The sequence below is a fragment of the Cyclopterus lumpus genome, chromosome 6 (assembly GCF_009769545.1).
Source record: "Cyclopterus lumpus isolate fCycLum1 chromosome 6, fCycLum1.pri, whole genome shotgun sequence".
Taxonomy (NCBI): domain Eukaryota; kingdom Metazoa; phylum Chordata; class Actinopteri; order Perciformes; family Cyclopteridae; genus Cyclopterus; species Cyclopterus lumpus.
This window is the reverse complement of record NC_046971.1, coordinates 17,918,887-17,932,006: the sequence shown is the minus strand read 5'-3', so window position 1 is coordinate 17,932,006 and position 13,120 is coordinate 17,918,887. Positions and strand designations below refer to the sequence as shown.

At 42.8% G+C, this 13,120-nt stretch overlaps 2 protein-coding genes across 3 annotated transcripts; one reads left to right on the top strand and one right to left on the bottom strand.

Annotated features, from left to right (window-relative positions):
- Positions 1–562: 562 nt before the first annotated feature.
- LOC117732043 (aurora kinase-like) lies at positions 563–4,237 on the bottom strand. Its single transcript, XM_034534650.1, has 6 exons — positions 2,963–4,237; positions 2,625–2,827; positions 2,271–2,528; positions 2,001–2,181; positions 1,723–1,884; positions 563–1,631 (listed from the first exon to the last, which is right to left on the bottom strand). The coding sequence occupies exons 1-6, from the start codon at positions 3,735–3,737 to the stop codon at positions 1,540–1,542; spliced, it is 1,671 nt and encodes a 556-aa protein (XP_034390541.1). The 5' UTR covers positions 3,738–4,237; the 3' UTR covers positions 563–1,539.
- A 5,100-nt stretch (positions 4,238–9,337) lies between these two features.
- Positions 9,338–12,990, top strand: LOC117732810 (E3 ubiquitin-protein ligase TRIM47-like). Of its 2 annotated transcripts, XM_034535995.1 has the most exons (7): positions 9,338–10,359; positions 10,447–10,542; positions 11,275–11,520; positions 11,631–11,784; positions 11,894–11,959; positions 12,046–12,337; positions 12,401–12,990. In XM_034535995.1, the coding sequence occupies exons 1-7, from the start codon at positions 9,793–9,795 to the stop codon at positions 12,573–12,575; spliced, it is 1,596 nt and encodes a 531-aa protein (XP_034391886.1). In that variant the 5' UTR covers positions 9,338–9,792; the 3' UTR covers positions 12,576–12,990. The 2 variants fall into 2 exon arrangements, with proteins under 2 accessions (XP_034391886.1, XP_034391885.1); XM_034535994.1 differs by having other exon boundaries at positions 12,046–12,990.
- The last annotated feature ends 130 nt before the right edge of the window (positions 12,991–13,120 follow it).

The window sequence follows — 13,120 nt, the reverse complement described above, 5'->3', positions numbered from 1 at the left end:
TCACATATTGAACAATGTTACGGTTTGGGCAGCGACTAGGCTCCTGGCCGCAGTCTGCCCATATTTTATAATAATTAGCTGAATATGTGATTGGCTGAATTGTGTATTGATCAGATCTTTTGAGTCATCTTGACTGGAAATGATGGGACCAGCCTTTATAGTAGAGAGATTATTTGAGGCCCGCCGCTATAATGGGATTTAAGGTAATGTTTCTCCCGTCGAACAAGGAAATGTCACATATTGAACAATGTTACGGTTTGGGCAGCGACTAGGCTCCTGGCCGCAGTCTGCCCATATTTATATTATCGAGGAGAAGTTCTGGGTGCGACGTGTTGATTATTGTCTTCACCTTGAATGATAAACGCTTGAAGTTAAATGAATGTGGAGCGGGCATTTTAGAGATTCACATTTAGTAGTAGAATACCTGAATGTGAGTAATTAGCTGAATATGTGATTGGCTGAATTGTGTATTGATCAGATCTTTTGACTCATCTTGACTTGAAATGATGGGACCAGCCTTTATAGTAGAGAGATTATTTGAGGCTCGCCGCTATTACGGGATTTACGGTAATTCTTCTCCCGTCGAACAGGGAAATGCCAGAGATTGAACAATGTTAAGGTTTGGGCAGCGACTAGGCTCCTGGCCACAGTCTGCCCATATTTATATTATATCGAGGAGAAGATCCGGGTGTGACAAGCGGATAAATGTCTTCACCTTGAATGATGAAAGATTGAAGTTAAATTAAAGCGGAGCGCGGGAGCCGCTGGCACAAAGAGCCGGCCGCAGGGAATGCTTTTTTTTCGGCAGGAGTTTAAGGATATCCGGCCCTAAGGCGTGCACGGATGGCACTATTACGGGATTTAAGGTAATGTTTCTCTCGTCGAACAAGGAAATGCCACATATTGAACAATGTTACGGTTTGGGCAGCGACTAGGCTCCTGGCCGCAGTCTGCCCATATTTTATAATAATTAGCTGAATACGTGATTGGCTGAATTGTGTATTGATCAAATCTTTTGAGTCATCTTGACTGGAAATGATGGGACCAGCCTTTATAGTAGAGAGATTATTTGAGGCCCGCCGCTATAATGGGATTTAAGGTAATGTTTCTCCCGTCGAACAGGGAAATGCCAGAGATTGAACAATGTTACGGTTTGGGCAGCGACTAGGCTCCTGGCCGCAGTCTGCCCATATTTATATTATCGAGGAGAAGATCCGGGTGCGACGTTGTGATTATTGTCTTCACCTTGAAAGAAATGAATGCGGAGCGCGCATTTTAGCGGCATGAATTGTGCATAACAGCAACATGAATGAACTGACGGTAGAGAGACAGTCACATTTAAATTTGACAGCAGCAAGATGATAGGCTAACCATATCATTGTTTCCTTGTGCTTATTGAATAGAGTGGACCAGCTGATCTGCGCGGCTGGTGTTACGATGACAGGGGGTAAAAATTGATTGTCAGACGTATGAGGAATAAGTGAAGGGCGTAAGGGTTTAACTGTACATTAAGATGTGTGTGTGTGTGTGTGTGTGATACTATCTCAGCCACGGGTGATTCCTCAGTTGCTCCAGGGTGAAACGAATATCCGGGTCCGCACATATACACGCCTCAAAGAAATCTTTGCCATCTGTAGAGAAAGGAGAAGAAAGGATGAGGTCCTGTGATCCATCGCAACGTGAACTCAAATGAACAGATTTTTGTGTTTATGTTTTTCTTACTTTCGGAAAGCCATCTAGTCTCCTTCAGGTCCAGAAGGGTCATCGCCGGTGGAGATGCCACCTTGTGTCGCATGAAGAACAGGACCACTCCGATCTGGTATACTGTCGAGGGTCCCGCTTTGTACTCCTGCCGACTGAACCACTCTGGGGGGAAGTGAGTACCTAAAATATACAGACATAATAAAAAGACAGTGAGGAGGAGGAAGAGCTTTGTTTCAATGTAAAAGTCACCGATGAGTAAAGTTAATAAAGAGCAGGAGTAAAACTGGACTTCTTACCATAAAAGGTGTCATAGGCGTCGTTTTCTCCGCCGAAGCAGCTCAGACCGAAGTCGATGACGCGAACTCGCAGAGCGTTCATGCAGGTCTCAATAAGGAGATTTTCCGGCTTGATGTCCCGGTGGAAAATGTGCTTCTCCTGGAGGTCAATGGCTGCATTCACCAACTGCGTAATTATAATCTGAAAGACAAAAAAGAGAGAGTTGAGGGATCAGAGATGCTTGGACATGTTTTAATGGCTGTGACTCTGAGATGACTACAGCAGCTTACCTTAGCTTCCTTTTCCTTCAAGAAGCCTCCTTTGTCGTCAACGTAGTGGCTGAGGTCTACGGCCGGCATCGGTCTCTCCAGCACCAGGATCAGATCCTTGTCCACAACGTACCAGTCCAGTAGGTCAATGTGTGCTGAATGCCGCTCTGATTCGACTCCTAGTTTGTATAGGACAGCGATCTCCATGGGCATCAGGTTCCCATCACTATCTTGGTGAAGGAAGAGCCCTTCGTCTATGTTAACATGCTTGATGGCGACCTACGGGATATACAAACAAGACTTTTTGGTTACACTTCCTGACCGTACTGTGTGTGTGTGTCTGTATGTGTGTGAAAGAACATGTGAAAAACTTACAGGCAGATTATCCTCTCTGCGATAGCCAGCATACACGCATCCAAATCCTCCTTGGCCAAGTTTCTGCTGCAGTTGGTACTTGGCCTTAAACATGGCTGACGGGTCTAGAAACTTGATCTCCTTCTGAACCGGTCCGTCATCGGCGACCGACTTCCTCTTAGCGCTTCTCTCGCTCAGAGCCGCCTCGGGTGCGTTTCTGCTTTCTAGAGATGAGAGAAAAAACATGAAACATGAATTTACTGACATTCACAACACAAACGAAAACAACAAACGATCATTCGATGTCTCTTAAATCATTCATAGATGAATAATAGTTAAAATATGGGGATATAGCTTACCAGTGTCCTCTGAGCTGGATGGCAACTCATCGTCACAGGGGATGGGGTCCAGTCTCTTGCTTTTCTCCCTCTGTAGGCTTTCCCCAGCTTCCGTTTGTTTTCTCTTTAGTCGTCTAGGCACAACACTAATATCCTTTGAGTTGGATGTTAACTCATTATCACAGTTGATGGGGTCCAGTCTCTTGCTTTTCTCCCTCTGTAGGCTTTCCCCATCTTCCGTTTGTTTTCTCTTTAGTCGTCTGGGGACGACACTAATATCCTTTGAGCTGGACAGTAACTCATTGTCACAGGGGATGGGGACCAGTTTCTTGCTGTTCTCCCTCTGTAGGCTTTCCCCATCTTCCCTTCGTTTTCTCTTTAGTCGTCTAGGGACGACACTAATATCCTTTGAGTTGGATTTCAACTCATTGTCACAGGGGATGGGGTCCAGTCTCTTGCTTTTCTCCCTCTGTAGGCTTTCCCCATCTTCCGTTTGTTTTCTCTTTAGTCGTCTAGGCACGACACTAATATCCTTTGAGTTGGATGTCAACTCATTATCACAGGGGATGGGGACCAGTCTCTTGCTTTTCTCCCTCTGTAGGCTTTCCCCATCTTCCGTTTGTTTCCTTTTTAGTCGTCCAGGGACGACACTAATATCCTCACAGGAGATGGGGTCCAGTTGCCTGCTTTCCCCCCTCTGTCGGCTTTCCCCATCTTCAGTCTCTTCTCTATTTACTTCTCCAGGGATGACGTCCTTCTCCTCAGCTTTGAAGAGCTTTCCTAATATTTTGCCCATTATAAGAAGACTGCTGAAGACCTTTCTAACACCTTTCTAGTGCTTGTTGCTTCAAGACTGCAGTATATCTAAGGGAACTAACTGAGTGTTCTAGTGCTGTAAGTTCTGTGCCTTTGATCACCGTGTTCCAGAATATGCGAATGAGGGTTTAGAGTAAATTCTGTGTGAACAGTTTATAATTAAAGATGGAGGTATCCACTGAATACATTCATACAGTGCATACAATACTACATGTACAAGCATACAATACTTAATACTGACTCTCTCAGTCATCTGGCTGACTTTCCTCCAAACTAATAAAATGTACTCAGGTTTTTTATGAATTGTTCATCTTAAAGTCAATAAAGACAGATTTTTGCTTTCGGTATGTTTTCTGTGGGTCCAGACTGAAATATCTCAACTGTTGAATCCTGATTTTAACTTGTTCTCAATCTTCACCTGCAGGTTCAGTTTTTTTGGTGAAATATTTGGATGGAATGCCATGAAATGTGGTGCAGATATCCAAGGTAACCTTCAGAATTCAGTAAATGTACTGCTTTTACACTTATTTTTTGCAGTCTAAGTAAGTCGATTTTACATAATTTCTTAAATTAACCTTTTAACAATGTCCATCAAATATATATAATATGTTCTGTGTTTTGTTTGTATATCTATTATATTGATGTTTTGAAGAAAACCCCAAAACTCTAGTCTGTAAATAATACTTTTTTAAAACTTACATAGCCAATTGGAGAAAAGGGATCCTTTAGCGAAGGAAAGAGTGTAATGATTCCCAGGGCGAACTTCTCCTTCTGTTTACGGGAAGGAATCCTCCTTTAGGGTAAAGATGAAAATAAAACATTAAATTAGAATGCCTCACTAATGACTATAGGGCCCCACCTTTGTTAATTTTATACCACGCATTCTGAAAATAATCGACATTCCTTAATATAAATCTTTCAGTCTGAAATGGTTTATAATTTTACAATTCGTTAAAGAAACACTTAATTTCAGTCATATGGCTAGCCAATATGTTGACAAGCTGTCTACGGGTTGCGGCGCTTCAACCAATTTTTGGAGGTGTACTCTTCAAGGACGTCCTCACCTCCAGGTTTTGTAAGCAAGGCATTTTCTACCATCTACTCACATAAGAGAAATGTTTTTAATGTACAATTCAGTCTTCTGGGCTCAAAATAATTTAAACCAAAATAAGACACAAAAGGAATTCCTTGCACCAAACGAAGGTTTACAAAATAAAGAAATCTGGTAATGAAGCAACAATGTATTATGATACGTAGGCCATGATAAAGCCAAAGTAAGCAATATAGTCTACATTACTAAAGGGAAGGCCTCATTTCATGAATGTGAATGATAACCTAATTCAATAAATATGTATGGAAAGAAGAGTTACGTAATAGAAAGCTACACAACAGCCAAACCCCTGGGTGGATTTTTACTGCACTAAAATACTTTACTTTGTCAATTTGGCATTTGACAGTCTAAATGTCCTTATACTGGAAAGAAGCTTAATTCAGTTTAACAATTTTCTTGATGACTTGACTACTGATAGAGATAAAGAAAACAAACAGGTTTTAACTGCACATAACTGTTAGGATCCCTGTCTGCTTTAAGTGTGTGCTCCCCTGTTTTCCCCCTCCTGTCTGTTTTGTTGTTGTGTGCCATGTGCTTAATGTTTTGCTTTTGTCAGCCTAGTCTCCACCCCCGGTTTCCGCCCCCTACCACGCCCCTCTCCTTTGGCTCAGCTGGGTTGCACTAAGTGCTGCCAGCTGATTTAAGGACCACTTGTCACATCATTCCGGTCACCAGTCTGGTTCCTTACCGGCTGTTGGAAACACCTAGTTTATGCCGAGTCCGGTCGAGTTGCCCTCCCGACTCCAGCAAAGGAAGAGAGTCTTCTGGATTCGCTGGACAATTCTGGTGGTTGTTTTGTTTGTTTTATTCTTTGCTGTTTTTCCCCTTGCATTTTAGGAGAATAAAGTCCTACTTTGAGTTTGAAAACTGCTGCGTGAGCGTGCGTTTGGGTCCTCCACACCACACATCCATAACAATAACGGGCTGACTGATCAACCAAATTATCTATGACAACGCATCTGAAATTGCACACTTTGATTTTGTTAACAGCAGCAGTATGATGTTGCAATTTAGCCATTACCAACATGACAACGTAAAAGACAAAATAGTAACTTTTATAAGCAAGTTATAAACTAAAAAGCGCCATCAGTCGGCTACTAATGTTTATAGCTGCTGTTTATAACTATTTTCCAGTTGTGGCAACACTTGACATTTTTAGCCAAGCAACCAATCAGACAATCAGACAGAGGCTGAGGTGAGCGGGAGGACAGGTAGTGTCCATCAGTGGAGGCCGGGGGGGGAGAGAGTGTTTACTGCACTGCTTTTCAATGGTAGAAGTATTCTAAATATATTCTGCATTATAGTAAAAGTGCAGAAGTTTCAGCATCAAAATATACCCAAGAAAATAGACTTAAAGGAAAGGTAGTCCTTATGCAGAAAGGCTTATTTCAGAACCATGTATATGTATATATATATATACAACACATCAAAGAATTTGAACCAGTGCAGGCTCATTCAGTCTAGCTGGATAAACTGGCCACGCCCCCTGAAGAAAATGGCCGCTCCCTTTCTCATTAAATCATGGGATGAGATGAATATCTGGGACTTCTTCTTTGCACAAAGCATAATATAAAAAGACAATTATTGCCTTCATAACCAATGAATGGCGGTTACACTGATGAGGCTGGTCTAACGTGATCGTTTTGTACCTCCTGGTCTAACGTGACCTGTTTCTTAATTCTTGGTCTAAGGTGACCGTTTCGTATCTGCTGGTCTAACTTGACCGTTTCTTTTGTTATTATATGCAGCAACAACTTATCCTGTCAGCAGAAAAATGGCTTGATATGAATTTAACATTTTGATAAAGTCCATGTGGTACAATTTCTAAGAAATAAGAAATATCTGGAAATATCTCTACTGAGATTACAGCTGTGGCTCTGGGCTCACCAGCATTTTTTTACTTTTGACTTTTTGATACCGACATTCCAGGTGTATTGACATGTTTCAACATGTGCAAGATTAACAGAGTATTAAAACATTTTTTTTAAAGTGGATTAAAAATCATAATAAAGTAAAACATTTCATCACAACAAACCACACGGGAATCGGTCCAATCTCCGTCCCCTTCCTCAGTCCTCACAGCCTATCACAACGCAACGTCAACATGTCTGACGTTGAGGCGAGTGTAGTTGAATCGCCGTCAGCTAAAAGGAACATTAAATTAACTTCTAAGGGCGTGGGCTTCGGAAATGTGCCAGCCAAAGGGGAGTACAAAATGTAAACAAGCCAAAAGGTGTTTCGGAAATATACGTGCGTTGATGGCATCAAATAAAAATGTCAATTCAGTGACTGCTGAGCTTACTAAGTTCATCACGTGTTACCAAGACTCAAGTATGCATCTTTTGTGAACTTACCCTTACCACAAGATGAAGTTGCAAGGCAAAATAAGAACCACGAAGAACAAATGACAATGTTCTATGATTTCACTGAACAAGTAAAAGGCTGGCTGTCTGAAATGGGTCAACCATATGAAGACCTCAACGACCAGCGTGTTGCAGATAAGATAAACCCTGAAGATAGTGCTTCTAACGTGTCAAGGGTAAAGGTAAACTCTGTGAGGACAAACTCCCAGCTATCACGGATTTCATCAACATCATCAGCACGCATTGAAGCTAAAGCCGACAGGGCAGCTCTGATGGAGGGGTTGCTGCTCTAAAAAGGAAACATTTAATAGAGGATCAAGAGGAACGTTTGGAGAAGGACAAGTTACGGTTGAGGAAAGAAAAGGAACAATTGGAGCTTGAAACAGAATTGGCAGTAACAAATGCAAAGCTTCATGTCTTGGAAATCAATTCATACCCTGTGGTTCAAAATGTTCGGACGGCATGAACTCTTATTTTGAAAGGAACACTTCTCAAAAAGCAATTAAATTAAGTCCCCGTGCCTACACCTTTGTTCCAGTTAACATGGATGAAAGAGATCATGTGGTTTCTGTTTCTGGTCCCATAACTCAACCGCAAGTTTTAAGGCCTAAGCAAAGGCCAGCCACACAAACTGTGAATGAAAACCAACCAGGACGTGTGCAACCTCAAACCCAAACTCTGACTGAGAACTATCAGAATGACATTGTAAATGTTATGCTCTGCTGGTTCAGCAAAATCTGTGCTCTGTCCTTCCTGTACGAACTATTCCTGTGTTTGATGGAAACCCTCTTCAATACAGGTCTTTCATCAGAGCTTTTGAAAATGGAGTGGAGGAGAAGACAACTAATTGGAGTGACTGTTTACACTTTCTCGAACAATACACCAGAGGGCAGCCAAGAGACCTGGTGTGCAGTTGTCAACATTTACCTTCAGAACAAGGATACCAAAGAGACAAAAGTCTTCTAGCAGAGCACTTTGGAAACGAGTACAAAATTGCATCTACCTATATGGAAAAAATTCTTAGCTGGACACCTGTTAAAAGTGAAGATCTTAAAGCATTAAAATCATTCTCTCTCTTTCTTCGAGGATGCATATGAAGGAACTGGACCTACCATCCATTATGAGGAACATCATCTTGAAACTTCCTTATAAATTAAGGGAAAGGTGGAGAAATGTTGCTTGTGATCTGCAGGAGCGAAGTGGCTGGAGAACACTCTTTAATGATCTTGTTGTATTCATTGAAAAGCAGGTCAGAATTGCTTCAGATCCACTTTTTGGAAACAATCAACCAACTTGAAAGCCTCTAACATTGGTCATTTGACACAAAGGAAAAAGGGAAGCAGCTTTGCCACCAATGTTACTGCAGTAAAAGGAGTCAGTACTCTGTATACAGAAAACAAGACCAAGTCTTTCTCTAGTCACAACTGTCTGTTTTGTTTAAAAAGGTGTCACCTAATGGATACATGCCCACAGTTTAAAGTGAAAGGACATCGTGATAAGATCAATTTTATCAAGGAACAGGGTATTTGTTTTGGTTGCCTGAAAGTAGGCCACATAAGCAAATACTGCAGTAGTCGCTTGGATTGCAATGTGTGTCACCAAAATCACCCAGGAGTCCTTCATATAGAACGGCAGGATAAAGGAACAGCCTTAACCCAACAGTCTGTGAGCCCTCCAAGTGTTTCAACTGCAATGTCTCAGATCTGATTAATGTTTAACTAATTCATGTTTACCATTAATTGAAAAGTTGATTCTTGCTGTGTGGGAATGAATATTAAACTGCCTGTAGTCACCACTGTAACCGAGCGTTCTGGGTTCGTGTGTGAGGTGCACTTATAACATAACAAACGGAGTCAGGAGATCAGACAGGTCGTTCAGCCCACGGCTTCACTCTTTATTTATTTGTTTTCCCCAAGTCCAGTTACATTTTCCTCTCTTTTATTTTGACATTCGTTTTAAGCACTTCCGTTTTCCCGTTTTGGGTTTCAGACGACAAAAACGGCAAACAGAAGTGGTTTTCCTTTCCCCCGTTTTTGGTTTCAAACAGAAAACGAAGAAACCACGGTATTTCCGTATTTCCGAATGAACCATAAAACAAACGAACAAAACGTACACGGACCTAGAAAGAATAAAGACAGAAATTGAGTAAGAGTGTGTTTGTATGTCAAATTAAAACAGACCTTACACCAAGTAGCTGATAGCGGCCCCCGTGAGCCAACAAATATTAAATCCAATCCTATAATAATAATTTAATTAAAATTAGAACGTTATTTCACAGAACTCTTCAGCTGACTTTTTAAAGTTTTTAATGAATTGTACTGAATGCAATACAATGTTGCCAACGCATGTTAAGACCACCATACAACAATTATATTAGCCTGAACAATTACCGTATACACGAAATGATGCACCTGTAACTCTCATGCGCACGCGCGTCAGTAAAAATCATAAGAAACGTCATGACGGAAGGAATCGTGTGCGCTGCCAATCAGTCCGACCTGCCCCCCTCTGCTTTAGAGTTTGATCAGAGTTGACTCCGACAGCGGAAAGTGAAAGTAACGATGGCGTCCAGTCAGGACCTGTTCGACTGCTCCATCTGTTTACAGGTACTGGATGATCCCGTGACGACGGCCTGTGGACACAGTTACTGTCTGCGGTGCATCAATGCCTTCTGGGACGTGCGTAATAACCGCAGAGAGGGTTACAGCTGCCCCCAGTGCAGGCAGACTTACTCCTCGAGGCCCGACCTGAAGAGGAGCACACTTGTGGCTGCCCTGCTCGAGGAGCACGAGCGGACAACGAGTCGCAACGCTGCCGCTGCCGCGCCCGGCGACGTGCAATGTGACGCCTGCACGGGGAGAAAAAGAAAAGCGTGGATGTTCTGCCTCGTGTGTGTGGCCTCTTACTGCGAGACTCACCTGAAGCCTCACTTTGAGGTGGCCCCGTTGCGAGCACACGGTCTGATTCAAGCCTCCGCGAGGGCCAAAGACAGCCTGTGCGTCCGCCACGGCAAACTTCCGGAGCTCTACTGCCGCTCGGATCAGCAGTTCGCGTGCGTGCTGTGCGCGCTGGAGGAGCACAGGGGCCACGACACGGTGACAGTATTGACGGAGCAGTGTGACACGCAGGTAATTCAGGTCGAGCCCAGGCTGGAGTCGGTTTTAAATGTCACCGGGGGAGGTTTGTGAAAAGACCCCGTGTTTGTGTTTCAACAGGGACGACTGGAGCGAGGTAAACAGGAAGTAGCAGACCGAGTGCTGAACTCTGAGAGGACAATGACAGAGCTGAGGCAGGCTGCAGGCTCTATCAGAGTGAGCACTATGCTATTCATGAATGTGTTTCTTTACTTTCAAACTCCTGGTGCAAGAAAGTCAGTGTACACATTTGCTGTTTACCGGACAGATGCAGAAAGGAGGAAAAGAGTGTAAACTGTGGAATTTCACTTCTCTCAGTGCACATAAAAAGTGTTTGACAGCCAGGAATGCTGAAGATATTGAGCCCTGACACCCTTTTATCAAGACTGAAAATGAAATAAAGAAAAACCGGCGTGGTGCATGCAGACTGCATACTGCCATATTATTTAGTTTACCTGAAAAATTATTTATTATGTCCGCATAGTATGCAAAATGCAGTGTGTAAATGCTTGTCCTAACATCCGGTCACTTTTTGCAGTATGCAAGCCGGCATGATTTTCTGGCTATTCTGACCCACAATCCTTCGTGCAGAAGATGTATGAGCATGAGGGTCAAAGTGCAAGGTTCCATGTCTTGACGAGATTAGAGATTGCCAGTATGTATCGTTGACATACTTGCAATCTCTAACGTTGGTCTCGCAACCCCTTTGGAGTGTCCAGACTCCTGGGTTGGGAACCACCAACCTAGACCACTGTTACAGGCTATAAAAACATTTAAAGTTTTCAGTTATTTATCACATGTTGCAGAATAAGTTAAGGGAGTTTAAGAGTAGCCCAGGACTTTTGTCAATACGCTGTAACTCAAAATAGTCATCAATCATAACGGGATGGTGCATGTTTCCTATACAAGGATGCCGCATGGAAGGTGTGTGATGACTATGAGCGACTGTGTGTTGAGCGCATCCGTACATTCGTCCGCTCTGTCGAGAGGAAGCGCTCGGAGATGAGAGAGAAGGTTGGAGAAGCAGAGAAAGCTGGAGTGGACTGGACCAACAGTCGTCTCGGCCAACTGGAGCGTGAAGTGTTGGAGCTGAGGAGGAGAGAGGATAATCTCGACCAGCTCTCACTGATAGAGGACCCCATTCAGTTTCTGCAGGTGATGACACTCTTGGAGACTTAAGAAACTATATACCAATTTGTATCTACTATTTGCCCCTTAATTAAACAAAATAGGTTGTCACAGAATGTATTTGTTGCTCTGTGCAGGGTTTCCATGCTCTGGGTTGCCTACCTGTGTTCACAGACTCGCATGAAGGACTTGACATGCTAACCGAGTTTACCTCCACACAAACGGATAAACTGAAAAATATCTGCAGCAAAGAAAAAAAAGAATTATTCAGTCACTCCGAAGAACACCTGCGTAAGTAGGACCAGTTCGGATCTCTAAACCTCATAATTAAGTCTGATCTGTATACTTTCTGTTATTGTACAGACGGAATCATCAGGTTTTTTTTGTTTTGTTTCATCAGTGTCAAAAACGCCACGGTTGCTTCAGGAAAAAACATCCAGGACATGCCTTTTGAAGAGATTTAGGAGTAAGCACAATGCTAATCCACTTTGCACAAATATCAAACATGAAAAGCGTCACTCAACCAAATGTACGGTTCATCTTTCCCTGCAGACTCCACAGTGGAGGTGGATCCCAACACGGTGGCGGCATGTCTTTGCCTGTCCGACGGAAACAGAGCGATATCGTGGAGCGACGGGGACCAGGCTCACCCGGATCACACCGACAGATTCACCTTCTACCACCAGGCGCTGTGCAGAGGGGGCCTCGAGGGCAGCCACTACTGGGAGGTGGAGTGGGACGGTGGCATCGTCGACCTGGCCGTGTCATACAAAGGCATTCAGAGAAAGGGTTCAGGCAGAAGTGGCTGTTTCGGCCACAATGAGCTCTCCTGGAAATTAACCTGCTCTTCGTCCGGCTGCACATTTTGGCACAATAATCTTCACAAAGGCCCGATGCCTCCGGTTCTCTCTCGCAGAGTGGGCATGCACCTTGACCACGAAGCAGGAACGCTGGACTTCTACAGCGTTTCCGGCTCTGACACTTTGACACGGCTGCACCAAATCCAGACCACCTTCACTGAACCTCTCTGTCCTGGGTTTTCTGTTGATTTAGGTTCAACGCTAAAAATATGCAACATCTAAGCCAGTTTATATTTTAACTAGTTAACCACAGGAACCTTGTTAAATTGTTGTTGTTTTTTTATCTGATAAAAGACTCCAATATTTTACATGAGGTAGTTAAACACACTTTCAATTGTTTAGTTGTAAGTCTTACGATAGATAAACCATATTTCTTCATTCACTGTTCTTTTTGCTCTACAATGGCATAATGTTCCCTCAAGTCAGAGCACATTAACTTGTTACCTGATTTATGGTATGAAAATATGTTGGTACATATAGTAGAGTTTGTCTTTGTGTTGTATGTTGGAGGACCACAATGAAAATAAGCCATTTCCTGTTTTTTCAATTATAATTAAATAATTCTTGATGCTTATTCTGTATTTTTACTTGTCAAGCAAACCAATAAATCAAGCGGGATGTATTTGCTCTAGTTTAACCGACTCAAATAAAAGGCCATTTATTTATTTAATGTGCTAATATTTACATTCAATGTTCTAAATATGATTTGCAAACATAATTCACTCATTTACAGGCCATTTTCACAAAAGTCAAATAACAGTCCTCAT